The 19,425-nt window shown below is 48.2% G+C and overlaps 1 protein-coding gene across 7 annotated transcripts in view; it reads right to left on the bottom strand.

The window, feature by feature from the left end:
• The window catches only part of HIP1 (huntingtin interacting protein 1), a 149,130-nt gene that overhangs the window by 20,292 nt on the left and 109,413 nt on the right, over window positions 1–19,425 (bottom strand). For all 7 annotated transcript variants that reach the window (XM_070567732.1, XM_070567733.1, XM_008535052.2 and 4 more), the window contains 10 exons: window positions 19,313–19,374; window positions 14,789–14,929; window positions 11,896–11,953; window positions 8,117–8,192; window positions 7,882–8,022; window positions 7,495–7,592; window positions 7,075–7,147; window positions 6,215–6,398; window positions 5,629–5,717; window positions 5,105–5,221 (listed from right to left, as the gene is read on the bottom strand). In XM_070567732.1, the coding sequence (XP_070423833.1) occupies window positions 5,105–5,221; window positions 5,629–5,717; window positions 6,215–6,398; window positions 7,075–7,147; window positions 7,495–7,592; window positions 7,882–8,022; window positions 8,117–8,192; window positions 11,896–11,953; window positions 14,789–14,929; window positions 19,313–19,374 (1,039 nt within the window). The remainder of the gene's footprint in view (window positions 1–5,104; window positions 5,222–5,628; window positions 5,718–6,214; window positions 6,399–7,074; window positions 7,148–7,494; window positions 7,593–7,881; window positions 8,023–8,116; window positions 8,193–11,895; window positions 11,954–14,788; window positions 14,930–19,312; window positions 19,375–19,425) is intronic.

The following is a 19,425-nucleotide window of genomic DNA, read 5'->3' as shown; positions in this document are numbered from 1 at the left end:
TAATGCAGGAAAACCAGATAACAAGTGACAGAATGAGAGCATTAAGCCCTCATGCATCAATAATCACCCTCAATGTAAATGGATTGAACTCTCCGATAAAAAGACACAGAGGGGCAAAATGGATTAAAGAACAAGATCCAACAATTTGTTGCCTCCAGGAAACACACCTCAGACCCAAGGACAAACACAGGCTCAGAGTGAAGGGGTAGAAGATAATACTCCAAGCTAATAGCAAACAAAAGAAAGCAGGTGTCGCAATACTTATATCAGACAAAACAGATTTCAAAATAAGGCAGGTAAAGAGAGACACAGTGGGACAATATGTAATGATCAAAGGGACACTTCATCAAGAAGAAATAACGCTTATAAATATCTATGCACCAAACACAGGAGCACCAAAGTTCATAAAGCAACTATTAACAAACATAAAAGAAGATATCAAAAACAACACAATAATAGTAGGGGACATCAACACCCCACTCACATCCATGGACAGATCATCCAGACAGAAAATCAACAAGGAAACAGTGGAGCTAAATGAAAAGCTAAAACAATTGGACTTAATGGACATATATAGAACACTCCATCCAAAAACAGCAGAATACACATTCTTCTCAAACATGCATGGAACATTCTCAAGGATAGACCTTGTTGGGAAACAAGGCAAGCCTCTACTAATTTAAAAAAATCAAAATAATAACAAGCATTTTCTCCGATCATAATGCTATAAAGCTAGAAATTAATTACAAGAAAAAAGCTGAGAAAGGCACAAGGATGTGGAGACTAAACAATATGCTATTGAACAAGCAATGGATCACTGAAGAAATTAAAGAAGAAATCCAAAAATACCTGGAGACAGATGAAAATGATAACATGCCATACCAACTCATATGGGATACAGCAAAAGCTGTATTCAGAGGTAAATTCATCACAATACAGACACATCTTACCAAACAAGAAAAATCCCAGATAAGCAATCTTAAACTACACCTAACTGAATTGGAGAAAGAAGAACAAACAAAGCCCAAAGTCAGCAGAAGGAGAGAAATAATACAAATCAGAGCAGAAATAAATGCTATTGAAACGAAAAAGGCAGTAGAAAGGATCAATGAAACAAAGAGCTGGTTCTTTGAGAAGAAAAATAAAATTGACAAACCCCTACCAGACTTAGAAAGAAAAAAAGGGAGAAAGCTCAAACAAACAAAATCAGAAATGAAAGAGGAGAAATAACAACAGACTCCGCAGAAATACAACGGATTCTAAGAGAATACTACGAAAAACTATATGCCAACAAAATGGATAACCCAGAGGAAATGGATAAATTCTTGGACTCCTACAATCTCCCAAAGCTCACTCAAGAAGCAGCAGACCATTTGAACAGACCAATCATAAGGAAAGAGACTGAAACAGCAATCAAAAGCATCCCAAAGAATAAAACCCCAGGACCAGATGGCTTTCCTGGGGAATTCTACCAAACTTTCAGAGAGGATTTAATACCTATCCTTTTCAAGCTATTCCAAAAAATTAGGGAGGATGGAACACTTCTTAACACATTGTATGAGGCCAACATCACGTGATACCAAAGCCTGACAAGGACAGCACGAAAAAAGAGAACTACAGGCCAATATCACTGATGAATGTAGATGCAAAGATTCTCAACAAAATTTTGGCAACCCGAATTCAGCAATTCATCAAAAGGATCATACAGCATGATCAAGTGGGATTCATACCAGGGACACAGGGATGGTTCAACATCCACAAATCAATCAACATGATACACCACATCAACAAACTGAGGAATAAAAACCACATGATCATCTCAATAGATGCAGAGAAAGCATTTGACAAGATCCAACAGCCATTTATGATAAAAACTCTGAACAAAATGGGCATAGAAGGAAACTACCTCAACATAATAAAGGCCATATATGACAAACCCATAGCCAACATCATACTCAATGGGCAAAAACTGAGCACCATCCCCCTGAAAACAGGGACGAGACAAGGATGCCCTCTATCACCACTCTTATTCAACATAGTACTGGAGGTCCTGGCCAGAGCAATCAGGCAAGAAAAAGGAATAAAAGGAATCCAAATAGGGAGGGAAGAGGTGAAACTCTTACTGTTTGCAGATGACATGATCTTATATATAGAAAACCCCAAAGAATCCATTGGAAAACTTTTAGAAGTAATCAACAACTACAGCAAAGTTGCAGGGTATAAAATCAATTTGCATAAATCAGTAGCATTTCTATACTCTAATAACAAGCTAACAGAAAAAGAACCCAAGAACACAATACCATTCACAATCGCAATAAAAAGAATAAAATACCTCAGGGTGAATTTAACTAAGGAAGTGAAAGACCTATACAACGAAAATTACAAGGCTTTTCTGAAAGAAATGGATGACAACATAAAGAGATGGAAAGACATTCCATGTACATGGATTGGAAGAATAAATATAGTTAAAATGTCCATTCTACATAAAGCAATCTACAGATTCAATGCCATCCCAATCAGAATCCCAATGACATTCTTTACGGAGATAGAACTAAGAATCCTAAAATTCATATGGGGCAACAAAAGACCCCGAATTGCTAAAACAATCCTGAGAAAAAAGAACAAAGCTGGAGGCATCACAATCCCTGATTTCAAAACATACTAGAAAGCTACAGTAATCAAAACAGCATGGTACTGGTACAAAAACAGGTGCACAGATCAATGGAACAGAATTGAAAGCCCAGAAATAAAACCACACATCTCTGGACAGCTGATCTTCAACAAAGGAGCTGAGGGCATACAATGGAGAAAAGAAAGTCTTTTCAGCAAATGGTGCTGGGAAAACTGGAAAGCCACAGGTAAAAGAATGAACATTGACCATTCTTTCTCATCATTCACCAAAATAAACTCAAAATGGATCAAAGACCTAAAGGTGAGACCATAAGCCTTCTAGAAGAAAATGCAGGCAGTACACTCTTTGACATCAGTATTAAAAGGATCTTTTTGGACACCATGTCTTCTCAGACAAGGGAAACAATAGAAAGAATAAACAAATGGGACTTCATCAGACTAAAGAGCTTCTTCAAGGCAAAGGAAAACAGGATTGAAACAAAAAAACAACCCACTAAATGGGAAAAAATATTTGCAAGTCATACATCTGACAAAGGCTTAATATCCATAATATATAAAGAACTCACACAACTCAACAAAAAAAATTAAACAACCCGATCAAAAATGGGCAGGAGACATGAACAGACATTTCTCCAAAGAAGATATACTGGATGGCCAATAGGCACATGAAAAGATGTTCATCATCGCTGATCATGAGGGAAATGCAAATCAAAACTACACTAAGATATCACCCTACACCCATTAGAACGGCAAAAATAACCAAAACTAATAGTAACAAATGCTGGAGAGGTTGTGGAGAAAAAGGAACCCTCATACACTGCTGGTGGGAATGCAAACTGCTGCAGCCACTATGGAAAACAGTATGGAGATTCCTCAAAAAATTAAAAATAGAACTACCATACGACCCACCTATCCCACTACTGGGTATCTATCGAAAGAGCTTGAAGTCAGCAATTCCAAAAGTCTCATGCACCCCAATGTTTATTCCAGCATTATTTACAATAGCCAAGATGTGGAAGCAACTTAAGTGCCCATCAACTGATGATTGGATAAAGAAGATGTGGTATATATACCCAATGGAATACTACTCAGCCATAAAAAAGAACAAAATCATCCCATTTGCAACAACATGGATGGACCTTGAGGGAATTATGTTAAGTGAAATAAGCCAGATAGAGAAGGACAATCTCTGTATGACTCCACTCATATGAGGAATTTAAACATGTGGACAAAGAGAACAGATTAGTGGCTACCAGGGGAAAGGTGGGGTGGGGGGTGGGTACAATGGGTGAAGGGGTGCACCTACAACACAACTGACAGACAATAATGTACAACTGAAATTTCACAAGATTATAACTTATCATTAACTCAATAAAAATTTTAAAAAAAGTGTGTATGGGCAGGTGAGAACCCAGAGTATACCAAAATTTTTTCTCCTGGCTAAGTGGAACGTCACGAGGGGAACTGTAGCATTTCCCAAATGTCATGCTTGAGCCCACAATACTAATTAAAGTAGAACTGGATTTGTTTGTTTTTTTAAGATTGGCACCTGAACTAACAACTGTTACCAATCTTTTCCTTTTTCTTTCTTTTCCATCTTCTCCCCAAAGTCCCCCAGCACATAGTTGTATATTCTAGTTGTGAGCACCTCTAGTTGTGCCATGTGGGACGCCGCCTCAGCGTGGCCTGATGAGTGGTGGCATGTCTGTGCCCAGGATCTGAACGGTGAAACTCTGGACCGCCAAAGCGGAGCGTGCGAACTTAACCACTCGGCCACGGGGCTGGCCCTGAACTGGATCATTAATTCAGGCTTCCAACACCTGGTGTACAGCTGAATCTCAACATCTTGAAATGATTCTCCCTTCCTTGCTAAGTGGTGTTTTTCAAAGAGTGGGTTGCAACCCATGAGTAAGAATTCACAGCTAACATTTTTAAAAAAATGAAACAGAGCAAAAAAATAGCCAAATGCATTCACATGGTAAAAATAAGTATTGTTTTGTGAAACTTTTATTTCCGTTAGGTAGATGTATTTTTTACTTTGGGTCACAGAAAAGTGTGCAAACCACTACTCTAAGTGTAAGGCATTCAGTTTTATCCACCTGACGTTTCTTCCTCCACCTTCACCTGCCTGTCCACCCCACCCCAACACACGTGTGTTCTCCTGGCGATAAGTCTTTGTCAGTGTTCATCCCGCTCTCTGATATCCATGTGCTTTGAATTCTTCAGACTCTCCTCGAGATTCACCCTTGGAAAGCCTTTGCTGATGAACCCCCCTCGACTCGGGGCCCTTCAGCACTTTATGCCTCTGACCGTGTGTGCGCTGGGAACCACGTTGTGTCCTACAGGGCCTCTTGCAGCCCTCTCACAGGCTCTAACCCACAGAGCTGCTGTGGAGCAGACGAAAGGTCTTTCAATCTGTGAGGTGCCCAAGGTCCACCTCCCTCATTCTCCACATACCTCTCCTTCCACTCACCTTCCGCTGGGCCTGCTCACTCAGGCGCTGGAAGGAATCCTCTAGCTCTTTCTTCTCTCGTTCCAGATCCACCTGGGCTTGTCTGGCCACAGACACCTGTTTGGTCACCTCTGCATTCTGTAAGGGAAGAACAGTGCCTTGAACCGGCTCATCTCAGGCTTACAGGACATCTTCCTTCTAGAACAAATGACAGCATTCAGACCGTGAGTGTCCTAGAATTGGACATAGAATCACTCTCCCACCCAGCAGGAAGTCAGAACAAAGCTGTCATCTTCAGACACTCGACTCTCAAGTATTTACAAGAATAATAAAGCTGAGGGATAACGCAAGCAGGGTGGGCATCTAGGGTGGAGCTCGAGAGATGGGAGGCAAGGGAGCCTGAAGAGCTGTGGTTCCCAAGAAATGGTGGTGACCCATTAGAAGCTGGTAGAGGCACTGGACTTGGAGAAGCCACGAGGCCTGAGCTGCTCTCTCCCCTGTTGTGCGGGCTCTGCGTGCAGCAAGGGGGCGCTCGAGGGTCCTACCTTGCGCAGCAGGTCAGCGTGGCTCTGCACCAGCTCGCTGTACTTTTCCTTGAGCTTGCTGTACCGCTGTTCATTGGCTTGGGCTTTCCCTGTATCGTCAAGGGCTAGGTGAGGAGCCCACCCTTGCTGGGACCCTCCGCCCGCCTTCCAATAAGCCTGGGTCCCTGGAAGATCCTCCTTTCTTTTCACAAATGCATACACCTTCTCCCTCAAAAAATCCTACTTCAACTCCTCTGGGAAGTGTTCTTGAATAAAGAATTCACCTGATTCAAACACTCACTGACTCGTGCCTCCTGAGCACTCACACCTGGCATTTCCAGGCCATCACTCCTCGGAGATCCACTCCCCCGGGCAGGCACCCCATCACCATCTTCTTCAGTGTTGCCCATCCCCGCACCTCACATGGGCTCTCCACTTGCGGGACTCCAATCCGCCCTCTGACTAGTGACAAGAGTTGGCATTCCTGACAGCTCTTCCGGGCAGAGGCAAGCCTGGGGCTCGGCCGCCCAGCCTCATCCTTCATCCTGAGTCAGCTAGACTGCACTCTGGACCCCCACCCTCATGCCCACACCCCCTGGCCTCTCACTCTCGATTTCTGTCAGGCTCCGCTGAGCCTTCTCTGTGTCTTCTCGCTTCTTCTTGAGCTCGTCCAGCTCCGCCCGCAGGAACTCGCTGTCGTCGGCTGCCTGCTGCCGCAGGTGCTGCTGCTCAGCCAGCTCAGCCTCCAGCTCGCTGATGCGGCCCTTCAGCTGCAGCACGGCCCGCTGGCTCTGTGGGAGGGACGTACGTAATGCGTCCGCTCGCCGCATGCCTGGTCGGCTGTGCTGGGCAGGAGAAGCAGGTTCCACCACGTTTCCAGCACTGACCAAATACCTCAGTTTTCCTAACAAGTGCACTCCCAAGGCCTCATGAGAGTTGAGCCTTCTGGTCATACAAGCTACCCAGCCAAGAACAACAGGGGATGACAGCAGGGGAACTCTGGTCCTGTTAGAGTGGCCTGGGAGCAGCGAAGGATGAGCTGGAATGAGGAGGGAGAGGATGTCCACCTGCCCCCGTGAGTACCACCTCTGATCAGCCATGGGTCTGAGGGGCAGGCGCATTTACAGCACCAGACATGGCCAACAGCCGTTTCAGATCAAACCTTATTGCCATGTGAGAAGCACAGGCCTTTCTCACCATGGCGTCACAGCCAGTAGGTGATCATGGTGATCTCTGAGGATCACAGGGACAGGGGAGCTTGGCTTAAATGGCATTCTCAAGGCAAGTACAATGGAAATGCATTACAGTCCAGACCACGGGAAGACCAGGTGCTTCTGGCTTTGGCATTTCTACTCATGAACTCCCCCTTAAGATGCAGTCCAACAAGCATCTATGTGAAGCAAATTTAATACGAAAATCTGTCATGTAGTGGGGAAGCCAAGGAATACACTAGAGCCCGACTCGCACCTCAGTCTTCAGGTTCTCCAGCTGTGCTTTCAGCCCACTGAGCTCTCTGTACAGCTGCTCGATTAAGTGATCCCTAGGGACAGAAGAACAAGTTTGCTTCCACCTCCTTCTAAACGCGAACTGGGAGATCAGGGGAGGAAGTTAAAAGCTGGTGTTAATTTGGGGACAATTCTTTGAACTTCTGTAAATTATACCCTAAGACTATCAGTGTTACCAGATACTCATCTGACACTCACGGGTCCTCAGTTATTTCCGCCTCATTTGATTTTCCTCTGGGATTGAAGGGGCCAATATTTGAGGGTCGACCTTTATCTAAGAGCCCAAGCATCATTAAGAGTCGCTCTCTGGTTAGGTGTTGGGAGACAGATCATGGCTTAACTTAATTTCTGCACCATCTGCTTTACCCCAGCTTGGACTCACTTCTCATCCTTGTTCACACCGTTTTGACTGTTGAAATTGAAGGGATCACTGCTGAACGAGCTGCCAAAGATGTCATCAAACTTGTTGTCAAATAAATTCTGTGGTGACCGAAAAAGATTGAGAACAAAGTTAGAGATGCAGAGAATTCTGTGTGGGGGGTCAAATGAGTGACAAGGAAGAATGGACCCTTTCTTAATTCCATTCAAACCCATTTATGGTTCCTCCTAGGGACCACGGGGCAGGGTGCTCAGTCTAGGTTACTGCTTATGTTAGAAGGAGGCGGAATCTGGCTCCAGCCAATGAGACTCGGCCAGAGCCTCTCCCGTCCTCTCCTCTGCACTTGGGGGCAACAGGAAGGGCCAGGTTTCTCTCCTAAGTGGTCCTCACCTGCTGGGAGGCATCCATGTCCATGAGGTCATCCTTCTCTAAGACGGGCTCGCTGTCAGGGGACGAGGCCTCGGCTGGGATTACCACCACAGGGCTGATGTGTTCTGATAGGGCAGAGGCTCGTAGGAAGTTGGGTGGGTTCTGAAGAGGGAAGACACAACCTCAAACCATGCTTACCTGCTGGGCTTGCCAGCCTGGATGCAGCAGCTCCCAGGGTGCAGCTGGGCGCGCTTACCTCAGGCAGCTGCGGGATCTGAATGAGCCGCTTGAAGTACTGTAGGTTGCTGGAGCGGTAGAAGAGATCTTTCAACCTAGGGATGGAGAAGGGCCTGAGGGGTGCTGGGAGACTTCACCAGCCCCATGGAGGGGACAGTGCAGCCACCTGGCTTTCCTACTGCCTGCCCAGCCCAAAGGCACAGGCTGTCAAGGAGATGGCCTCCACGGCACCGGGCTTCAATTGTGATGCTACAAAGAAAGACGGTTTACAGCCAGTCCCCACTTATCTGGTGGTGAGGAAAGAGTAATTCAAACTGCAAAACCCTTTGGATGAGTAGATAACCCAAAAACTAATTTCTGTCTCACTGTAGAATATACGGTATTGTTTGGCAGATGTATCTTCCTAGGAATGTTTGGCTTAGAGTGACATGAAAATAAATTTACTTTCCCTGAGGACAAACCAACTAACCATAGCAAAAGGGAAGGAAACTTAATTATTAAGGTAGATCTCCTTTTAATTAATTCCCTTTGTTTTAGAGCTTTGTTCTCTCTCCAATTAGACTACAGTCATGTACTGCATAACGACATTTTGGACAGCAACGGACCACATGGGTTACAGTGCTCCCACGAGATTAGTGCCCTGTAGCCTAGGAGTGTAGCAGGCTATATCAGCTAGGTTTGTTAAGAACTGTCGGGGAGGAAGAAATTTCTCTGTACCCTTCTAGGTTCTTCTGGCTGAGCTAAGAATTAAATTGACATGAGACAGATAAACAGGAGAAAAACAAACAAAAGTTTACTAACACGTACACATGGGAGAAACCCAGGAAATCTGAGTAACTTGCCAAAATATCTGAAACCCTCACCTTAAATACCATCCTCAGTTAAAGACAAAAGATGCTGGGGGTGGGAAGACTCAGGGACTTCAAAGGGAAGGAAGGCGATTCACAGGTAGGTGAAAAGGAGCGAATGTTTGGAAAGCAAGTGTTTGAGCACACAGAAACAGAAGGACACTGGCAGAAGCCCAACAAACAGGCTTTCCTAGCTTCCTCCCTGTGTACCACCTAGTTCACGCAATGCTAAGATGAGAGCTCGGTTCCTGAGGTAGGATTTTTTATCTGAATTCTTTTAGACAGTTAAGCGGGAGGTAAAAAACCTTTGAGTCTCTTTTTTTCCCCTTAAAAAAAGTCAGCCTAAAATAATCCTCATGTTAAAGAGACACATATTGGGGTGGCAAATTTTGTTCCCCTTCAGCACGGTCTATGATATTTGCACGACAACGAAATCACCTAACAATGCATTTCTCGGGAGGCATCCCCGTCATTAAGCGGTGCACAACCGTGTGAGCTTCTAGAGGGCAGAGACCGGGCAGGCAAAGAGGAGTGACTCAACAAGTACGCAGTGGAGAAAACACTCTGTCCTCAGATTTCCTGGGTTTCTCCCATGTGTACGTGTTAGTAAACACTGTGTCCTAATCTTGAATGAATATGCCAATGAAGAAACCAAAATCTTTTCTTATCCTCAAGTCTCTATTTTGAATCTAAATATGGAAGGCCAAGAAAACTGTGAACACAAGACGTATTTTCTGAGATGAAAGAGGATCATGGATCTCAGCACTCTCTCTGCCTCAGAGAATTTTCTCTAGCCCAGCCCAATGAACTAAACCCCTGGGGTCTCATGACAGCCCCTGGGACCCCAAGGTTAGGACTGTCCCTGTGACATCATTGCTGCTTTCCTGAAATTTGAGGACAGGGAGGCCTCAGAGAGTCACCATGTCTGCGTGGAAGAGAAAGTGAGGTGGCTACTCACGGGAGATGTTTCCATAAGCTAGAAAAAATCAAAGGAAATAAAATGACCTGGCCACACGTCCCCCTCTTTCTGGGCCGGAGCCAACAGTAATAGGCTTTACTGCTTTCATAAGCTACTGGAATTCAGCGTTCCAGGAAATCAGCTCCAGGGCCTGTCTCCTAGGATTCAATAAGTCATTTATTATAGAATAAACACACAACGCTTTCAAATGGAGCAAGGAAACCAGGAGGTTAGTACGACCCCAAACTTGTCCTCTGATTGCAGCTCGGGAACCAGCAAGGCAAGCCTAAGTTTGGGATTTGCCTTCCCTGTTGTCAAGGATGGAGAAAGTAACAGGAAACACAAGAGGGTCAAAATAGACGGGGCTAAGCCATGAGGCCCTCTCGCTTCCTCAGTTCTCCTGCCTCTCGGGCCACTCCTTCCCCTCTTCTTGGACACACTTAATTGAAAGACGAGCTGTATTTCTCTTCGAGTCACCTATTGTCTTTCCCAAATGCACCAGAATAATTTACCCCTCAGTCAGACAAGCTCTTCCTCTTCTAGACTAGATAGCTGGCTTATTAATTCATTCAAATATTTACTGAACACTCTATGCTTGACTGCTATGTATCAGACGCTAGGGATGTACTAACGGACAAGACAGTCAAACAGAAATGAAGTTGTGCTGAGAACGATGAAGGAGATAAACAGGGTGCTGTGATGGAGAACACAGCGGGGGTGCTGGAGCTCGAGGGATAGGAGATGGAGAAGGCCCCACTTAAGTAAGGTGGCCAGACACCGCCTTTGTGAGGAGGTGACCAAAGATGACCTGGAGCTGGCCAGGCTGGAAGAAGAGCCCAGGGAGAAGGAAGAGCAAGCGTGAAGGCCCTGATGAGGGAATGTGCTGGGTGCCTCCCAGGAGCAGGAAGAGGACCCCATGTGGCTGCAACAGTGAGCACTGGGGACGAGGTCAGAGATGGCAGGCAGGGGCCAGGTCTTGCAGGGCCTTGTAGACCATGGAGAAGAGCTTGGATTTTACTCTCAGTGTAATCAGAAGACAGTAAAAGGTTCTGAGCATGGATTTATGTTTTCACAAGGCTCTTCTAACTGCTGGGTGAGGACAGGATGGTAGGAGGCAGGAGTGGAAGCCCCAGGTATCCTGTCAATGTTAGAGGGTCCTGTCATGCAGCAATGGGAGCTGAAGAGATGGAGAGATGGGCGGAGCCAAGATATATTTGTAGAGCATCAACTGAACCTAGTAATGGATGGACATGCGGACGACGAACATGCTGAGCTCCAGACCTCTGGCCTAAGTGGATGGTGAGGGTATTTATTGAGAGAGAAAAGACGGGAGAAAAAGGTTTAAATTTGGGGTAGAGATGTCAAATGATAATCGAGTACGTGAGACTGGAATTCAGAGGTGAGGTTCGGCTAAAGATACATATTTGGTAGTTGTATACATATTTGGCATGCATATAGTATGAGACCAAGAGAAATTATGGAGAAGAAAAAGCAAAGAGATGAGGCCAGCCCAGTGGCGTAGTAGTTAAGTTCACACACTCTGCTGTGGTGGCCTGGGGTTTGAGGGTTCAGATCCTGGGTGCAGACCTACACACTGCTCATCAAACCATACTGTGGTAGCATCCTATATACAAAATAGAGGAAGACTGGCACAGATGTTAGCTCAGGGCCAATCTTCCTCACAAAAAACAAAAAAAGGAAAGAAAAGAAAAAAAAAACAAAGAGGATGAAACCCTGGGCATAGGGCAGGCGATAAATGAATACATGAAATCTCCTTCTTCTATGTGCTTCTATGGGATCTATTCGAGAACTGACAGCCTCCTCAGCCCCTGGAAGGTTTGCCAGCATCATAGTTATCTTCCTTCACTTTATTGCCTTTTTAAGTGCAGATACCCTCATCCCTGCATTATTTTAAAGCAAGAGCTGTTGCATGGATTAGCTGATTATAGAGCACTTTTTGGTTCGCCTTCATTTCTAACTTAAGCCACTTACTTTGTGAACTGCTCCATGAAGCGGTCCCGGTGGCCTTGCAGGGTGTCAGCTGGGAGACCTGAAATAAAGTGGAAAGGAATGAGAGGGAGAGGAGGACCAGAGGGCAGACAAGCCACAGCAGGGCTCCGGAGGGAGGGGACCACCCTTCCTGGGGCTTGTGGCCAGCCCTGTGGGGGGACACTGCTGGCCTAGAGCTGCCCCAGGGCTGGTAACCACGGGGGCCCAGCAGGACAAGCAGGGAGTCTGGGGGCGCCTATCCCTCTAATCCTTCCCTCTCCCCGAGTTTGCTCCCAGAGCGCGACCCATTCTGGGCACAGTGGGCTGGGCCTGTGTTCCTGACCACAGAAGCAGCAGCAGTAGCCTGACCAAGCAGCGGGATGGACGACGGCGGCCCTGGCGGTGTGGTTCTCTCCCAGGGGTGCGTGCACTGGGGGGGCCCAGGGTGGACGTTAGTCTGGAAGAGATCCACAGAGCCTGCCCGGGAGGATGCCTGGCAGAAGGCAAAGACTAAGGACTACGACTCGGGGATCCAGGTCCACTGCCCGCCAGATGGGCAGTGGCCTCTTAGGGCCAGCCTCCTCCCCGACAGAGTGGGGTGTCTGAGGTCTTTTCACCTCCCAGATTGTGTGATTCTGTGTATCTCAGCTACAGATCACAACTCAGCGATCTTTTTATTTTATTTATTTATTTGAGGAAGATTAGCCCTGAGCTAACTAACATCTGCCGCCAGTCCTCCTCTTTTTGCTGAAGAACACTGGCCCTGAGCTAACATCCGTGCCCGTCTTCCTCTACTTTATACATGGGACGCCTACCACAGCATGGCTTGACAAGCAGTGCATAGGTCTATACCCAGGATCCAAACCAGTGAACCCAGGGCCGCCAAAGCAGAACGTGCAAACTTAACCGCTGCACCACCAGGCCGGCCCCTGATCTTTTTATTTTTTAAATTTAAGTTTTAGTAATTTTTGAATATTCACTTGGTATAAAGAAGGAGGACACATATACAGTGTGATAATTCAAAATGGTAAAAGTGTACAGTGGATGACAATGGCACTTTACGTCAGCGATCTTTCTCTCAAGAGCCCTTAACCCCAGTTCAATCACGAGAAAAACATCGGACGAACTCAAATTCTACAAATATCTGATCAGGCCCCTCAAAACTGTCAAAGTCCTCAGAAACGAGGAAAGTTCAAGAAACTGTCACAGCCAAGAGGAGCTAAGGAGACATGACGACTGAATGTAGCCTGGTTCCTGGATGCATCCGGGGACAGAAAAAGGACACTGCGTACAAACTGTGGAAATCTGAATAAAGTATGGACTTCTATACTTTAATAATAGCATATCAAAACTGGTTCATTAACGGGGCTGGCCCCGTGGCCGAGTGGTTAAGTTCGCGCGCTCCGCTGCAGGCGGCCCAGTGTTTCGTTGGTTCGAATCCTGGGCGCGGACATGGCACTGCTCATCAAACCACGCTGAGGCAGCGTCCCACATGCCACAACTAGAAGGACCCACAACAAAGAATATACAACTATGTACCAGGGGGCTTTGGGGAGAAAAAGGAAAAAAATAAAATCTTTAAAACAAACAAACAAACAAAAAACTGGTTCATTAGTTGTGACAAAATTATCATATTAATGTAAGATGTTAACAATAGGGGAAACTGGGTTCAGGGATATATGGGAACTCTCTGAACTCTTTATAACTTTTCTGTAGATCAAAAACTATTCTAAAATACAATGTTTTTTTAGAAGAGTACATACTGTGTGCAGTGTCCCCCCCACTTTTCCCCCAGGCACACAGTCGCCCCCCCAGAGGCAATCTGTGCAGGTCTTGTGAATAATTACTTGTCTCTTCTGCTAACTCGCCACCTCATAAGGAAGTGGAAATGTTCCAGCGGGCCACTGGGTTCCACGGCACCTCAGAAACAATTAGAGGTTCGTCTATTCAGAGCTTCTGAGCGACCGCCGCCTTCTTCTCTTGGGCTTGAGTCCAATCTCTGCTCCCTTCAAGCATGCCCACTGCTCCAGAGCCTTTCTAACCTTCGAACGTCGAATTCCAGCCTCCCTTCCACGAAGCCCTCCTGGATTGATCAGAGGCATGCTGCTTCCCCCGGCCTGACTAAAGAACCAGATCTACTGCTTTTCAGGGACCACAGTTCCAGAGCGTCCCTTGTCCTAGACTTCTAAGATAAAAACTTGCCAGCATCCATTCATGCTTGGATCTCTCTTGGTTTTCCGTCATCCCCATACTTTGCACGTATATGTCCTTCATGGTGGCCACCTCAGAGTGTGGCCCCGGGACCGCTCCCATCAGATTCATCTAGGAAACGGTTTAATAATGCAGACCGTGAACCCGCCAGATCCACTAACAGGGACCCTGCAGGACCCACACACACCATTTCAAACAACAAGCACACGAAAGTATGAGAAGTTCTGCAAGACCAGTAGTTCCCAAACTATGCTGTGCGAAGCGTCCCAGGGGTCTGTGGCTAGGTAAGCGATGGCCCTCCATTTGCCTGAGCAGCTGTTTGATATTTTATATTTCTCCAGAAAATTCCATTTGTACAAAGAGTCTGTGATGATGAACACTTTAGAAAGCACTGCCTTTGCTCCTGTGGTCTAGGCAATGCTGCGGTTCCTAGAATACGTGACACGCATGTCTGGAGATGAGGTAAAGCCAGCGGTGGAGGGAGGGGACCCTGGGACACCACTATGGCAAGCCAGGTGCTCACTGGGCACCCCCAAGCTGATGCCCTGCTCTTAAGATGGTCAGGAGCTCCAGGGCCTTCGAGAGAGAGTCCTGAGGAGAGCTGTATTTTTCCAGGGGCAGCCTCAGGCTGTGACCCTCCTTCTGGCCAGAAGCTCAAGGAGACGACCCGGCGCAGGGTACTCACAGGAGTGGAGTTTGAAGAGCAGCTTGACGGTGTAATCATAGAGGTGGCTGCAATCCAGTATGACCTGGATCAGCGGGGCAAGGCGGCACTGCCCAGCTGTCGTCACCGACACGGAGCGGGACATGTCCAGGGAGTTGAACACTGGGGAATAAAAGGCGGAGAGAGGCCATGGGGCTAGGAATTAAGGTGAGCGTCTTAGGGGGGCAGGAGGCAGGGGTCTACCGTCCATCGAGGGCCTATTCCATGCACACACGGTCTCACGGAATGCATTTAACCCTCACGACACTCCTCCAGGACAAGTAAAGGTGTCCCTGCCCCACAGGTGAGGAGACTGAAGGGAAGTGACCTGAAGGTGGTCGCAGAGCCACGACGTGGTGTTGCTGAGAGGTGGTGGGCTAAAGGACAGAGCCCACGTGGTCAGCAGTGGCTAGACCAGGAGCCTGCGCTCCTGATGACCAAGAGGCCCCATGAGTCCTGGACGAGTGAACCCCACTCCACCCTGTGCCCAGCCCCACGGAAGCCCAGACAGAAGGACTCACTCACAACTGGAGGAGTGCCTAGAATGAGGAGGACCCTTCCGTCCTGTCTTTGAGGAACTTCGCGGTCCCTGCTCCCAGTGTGGTCAGAAAGACAGAACGCACCATCTTTCAGAGAGTCTGATTTAATGCGGAGACGGGCTCTTGTTCAAGGGAAGCCCTCCGTTCTATGGGAATCCCAATTTCAGGGTCGAAGGGGCTGCTGAGAGAGCTAATCCAGCCCCGCTCCCTCGCATGAACTCAGTCTGATGGTAACCCGGACCCCGAGAAGCACGCCATCCGGTGCCGCAGTAGTTAACATGTGGGGAAAATAGCGCAGATTGGTCGGAACACGAAGAAGGGAGTAAGTCAGCCTCGGCTTCCTGCTGGCCTGCCACAGGGTTGCTGGGACACCAGAAGGGGGGATGTACCGGAGCCCTGGGTGGACAACTGGAGAGCCTGCGAGGGCCCAGGCAAGGGGCTGGGAGGAGGAGGAGCCATCAAGGTCAAAGGCTGACGGAGGGTCTTGGGGTGGCTGGCCAACAGAAGGCGTGCCGTGCACTCCCAGAGCGCCAGAGACCCCCTCGCAATACCCTCTGCGCCGTGTGCCCTGCTCCGAAACCAAGCAGCTAGACGCCTGGCCATGGACCCTCGGCGCACCACTGGCCAGGGCCGATTTCCTGCCTGCAGTGGCTGCCCACCGCCTCTGGGGACTCTGCACGTGGCTGGCAACTTCCCGAGGTCCCTCAGTGAGTGGGACCGCCCCGGAGCAAAGCCCAGAGCTGCTGCGCTTGGCCTTCCTTGACGGCACTAATCCCTGCTAACTGGCTTAGTCTGGCAACTGGAAAAAAATCCCAAACTGTTCTAATTAAAAGGCAGCTTTTCTTCTTGACACAAATTAAAAGCAGCTGTCACTGCAAGGCGGCCATCCCCAAGTCTACCGGCTTCGTCAGGCTCCACTCTGGCAAGCAATCACAGAGCGCTCCATCTCCCGGCCTGCCTGCTGCCTTCTAGGAATGCCCCTTGGCATCTGGCAACTTCAGTGCAGTGTGACCGTGGACAAGTTACTTAACCTCTCTGTGCCTGCAGATGCTTTTCGGTAAAACGCAGATGGTTCTAATAGCACATACCTCATAAGGGTCTTGTAAGAACTGAATGAGAATGTCGTGTACAGTGCATAGCATTGTGCAGTGGTTCTCAACTTTGGCTTTGAGAGTGATTAGAATCACCTGGGGGAATTTAAAAACTACCGTCTGCCTGCAACTCCCCCACCCCCCATTGTTTTATTTGGTCTAGGGTAGGGCTGGCACATTGGCAGTTTTCAAAGTCCCTCAGGTGATTATAATACGCAGCCAGGGTTGAAAAGTCTATTTCCTAGCTCACTGGTTCTCAAACGTTAGCATGCACCAGAATCACCCAGGAGCACTGTCTAAGAGAATTCTCAGACGACGGAAGTTTCTATACGGGCAGTCCAATATGCTAGTCCATGTGGCTACTGAGTGCCTGAAACACGGCAAGTGCAACTGAGGCTCTGACTTCCCATTGTTATTTAATTGTAATTAATTTAAATTGTCACATGCGGCTAGTGGCTACCATATTAAACAGTGCAGACTTGGGGCGCTTATTAAAACACCACGTGGCTGGGCCCTACCTCCAGAGAGTCTGATTCAGTAGGTCTGGGGTGGGAACTGAGAATTTGCATTTCTAAGCATCTGCATTTCAAGTTGTCGGGTGATGCTGATGCTGCTGTTCCGGGGGCCACACTTTGAGAACCACGGCAAGTGCTCAGAAGAAAGGTTCACTATGATTTGCCCACGTCTCCCACAGCTGACACCAGCGGCACCCTGCCGGGGTACTGGCTGCAACCTTGCAGGGTCACAGACTGGGACTCAGAAGCGAGAGAGACTTCTTCCAACGCCAGTTCCCTTGATTTTTGTGGCATGCGGTAGGTGACTGGGGGGACAGGCAGGGGAGTTGGGGAGACGTGTAGCAGAGGGCTCTTGATTCCAAATCAATGCTCGCCCAGGAACGAGACAGCCACCACCATTTAACCACGGAGGGGTTTGGGCAAAGACTTGGGGTAGCTCTCCTCTAGAAAACCCTAAGCAGCTAATTGACCCACATCATCCCACATCACTCAGCTGGATGTTGAGACCATTTTACAAACCCTGTCCACCTCTTGTTTCTCCATTGCTGCTTATCTGAAAGGAAGCTTGCTTGAATTTTACTGTTGAGCATTGCTCTAAACCAGGCACTGGGCAAGAGCAAGGAGAATTCAAAGAAGAACAGGTCATGGTTCCTGCTTCGGAGGAGGAGCTCCGCGTCTAGTGGTAACAATAGCAGTGAATCAATGTGTATCATCAAGTCATCAATGTGTATCAGCGCAGCCAGGTATCATGGGATGTGGGAGCCAAAAGGACGGCTGAGCTGGCCACTGGGGCAGGGCACTCACGGGCAGTGCATATGCCTTCTCGCGGCCTCCTCAAGTCCTGTCGGGTGTTAGCACATCTCTGCTCATTCCATGCCAACAGTCTGTCAGGGCTGCAAGGGACCCCGCAGAGGCCGAAACATCTGACTTGCTTCCCACCCACTGTGGCATCAGCAGGCAGGCTCCGAGAAAGAGGCCAGAGCTGCTGACAGAGAGCTCGGGTCAGTGGAATGGCAAACTTCTGACTGGACTCTCCCAAGCATGATAATTTCCAGAATATTACTCAGACCTGCATTCAAATCCAGCACATTCCAAGCTGAATGTCAACAAATTCTGAATTATCCACACAGGCCCTTCCCACCCAGAGCTAAATAACTGAAAGTTAGCCACACAACGTGCAGTTGTTTGCCTACTCTTACGCAAATGTTTCCAATGCATTAAAAACAAAAAATGTGTCTACACTGTTTCTCCTAGCTGGCTGGGAATGCCTCAGGGCAGGGGCTGTATTTTGAGTTTTGTTTTTACTTCTCTACTGACTTTTGTATAAGATTCTACTCAAATAGGTTGCTAACAGGCCAAATACCTTCTTATTTCTCCCACAAACCACGGTTTCTATTTCTGGTGTTTCTCTGACCACATCCTGCGTGGAATTGACGGGTCAACTATGAAGGAATGTGCTGTGCGGTCACAGGCCTGGTACGGCACTGGATCATAACAGGCCACTTGTGAGTATCTGCCGCACAGATGAACATGCGGAAGGAAGGTGAATTTGGGGTGAGAGCCTCTGTCCTTCCTGAGGGAATCGAAGCCCCAAGAGTGGGCCCTGCCTCTCCACACGCGGAGCAGATGGCCCAGCTTGTGCACGAATCCTTGCAGTGTGGGACGTACTCTTTCATCGTGCTGGATGCTTGTCGTGGGACATCTTGAATCTAAGAAAACGGACTCTTCTGTTCCCCGGGAAAGAAGGGGAGCCATGCGGGGCGCGGTTGGGAAGAGAGGGCACCGGAGAAAAGGGAACTTGCCAGGGAAGCGTCAGGGGCTGACGTCCTGGAGGCACCGGAACTCTCAGGAGAAGGGACCTGGAAGAGCGGGCCACTCCCCCACGAGCAGAACAGGACTTTGTGGGCTTCTCGGGCAGACTTGGGGAACAAGCCAACTCGACCAGTTTTCTCTCCCGGCTGCTGACCAAACAGCAGACAGGACCCTTGCTCCTGAGCAGAAATCCACCCTGGGTGCCAGCCCAGCTGAGTAGCAGTCAGGGTGGGTCAAACAACCGGCCACAGTCTGAGGGCTGTCAAAGAGGTTGGACCTGTCTTTGGGCTCTGGGGAGGACCGCGGGGGAGAGTGGTCCTTCTGCTCAGCTATGAAATCACCGACTCTGAAAATGCCCATGATCTTCAGCCCGTCCCTGCACGAGGGATGGAGAGAGCAGCGACAGCTGTGCTTATCTCCCTTCTCCTGGCCCTGTGCTGCACAGCTTGTACGGAGAGGGGTCTAGGCCGGCTGGTCCAAGCAGGGAACGAGGCTGGGAAGGAGGCAGCTCCCAGGAGGGCCTGGGCCAGGTGGGAGGGAGAGACTCACCAGTTTGGAAGAGGTTAAGTTCGCACTCCAGGTAGTCGAACATCTCCACTGTTAGCTGGAAACTGGGCCCAAGAGGAAAGAGGGCTTAAATGCCACCGCCCGAGGCCAGCGCT

Source organism: Equus przewalskii, chromosome 12 (assembly GCF_037783145.1).
Source record: "Equus przewalskii isolate Varuska chromosome 12, EquPr2, whole genome shotgun sequence".
NCBI classification, from domain to species: Eukaryota; Metazoa; Chordata; class Mammalia; order Perissodactyla; family Equidae; genus Equus; species Equus przewalskii.
Note: the sequence above shows the minus strand (reverse complement) of the source record. Positions and strands in the feature narration are given on the sequence as shown.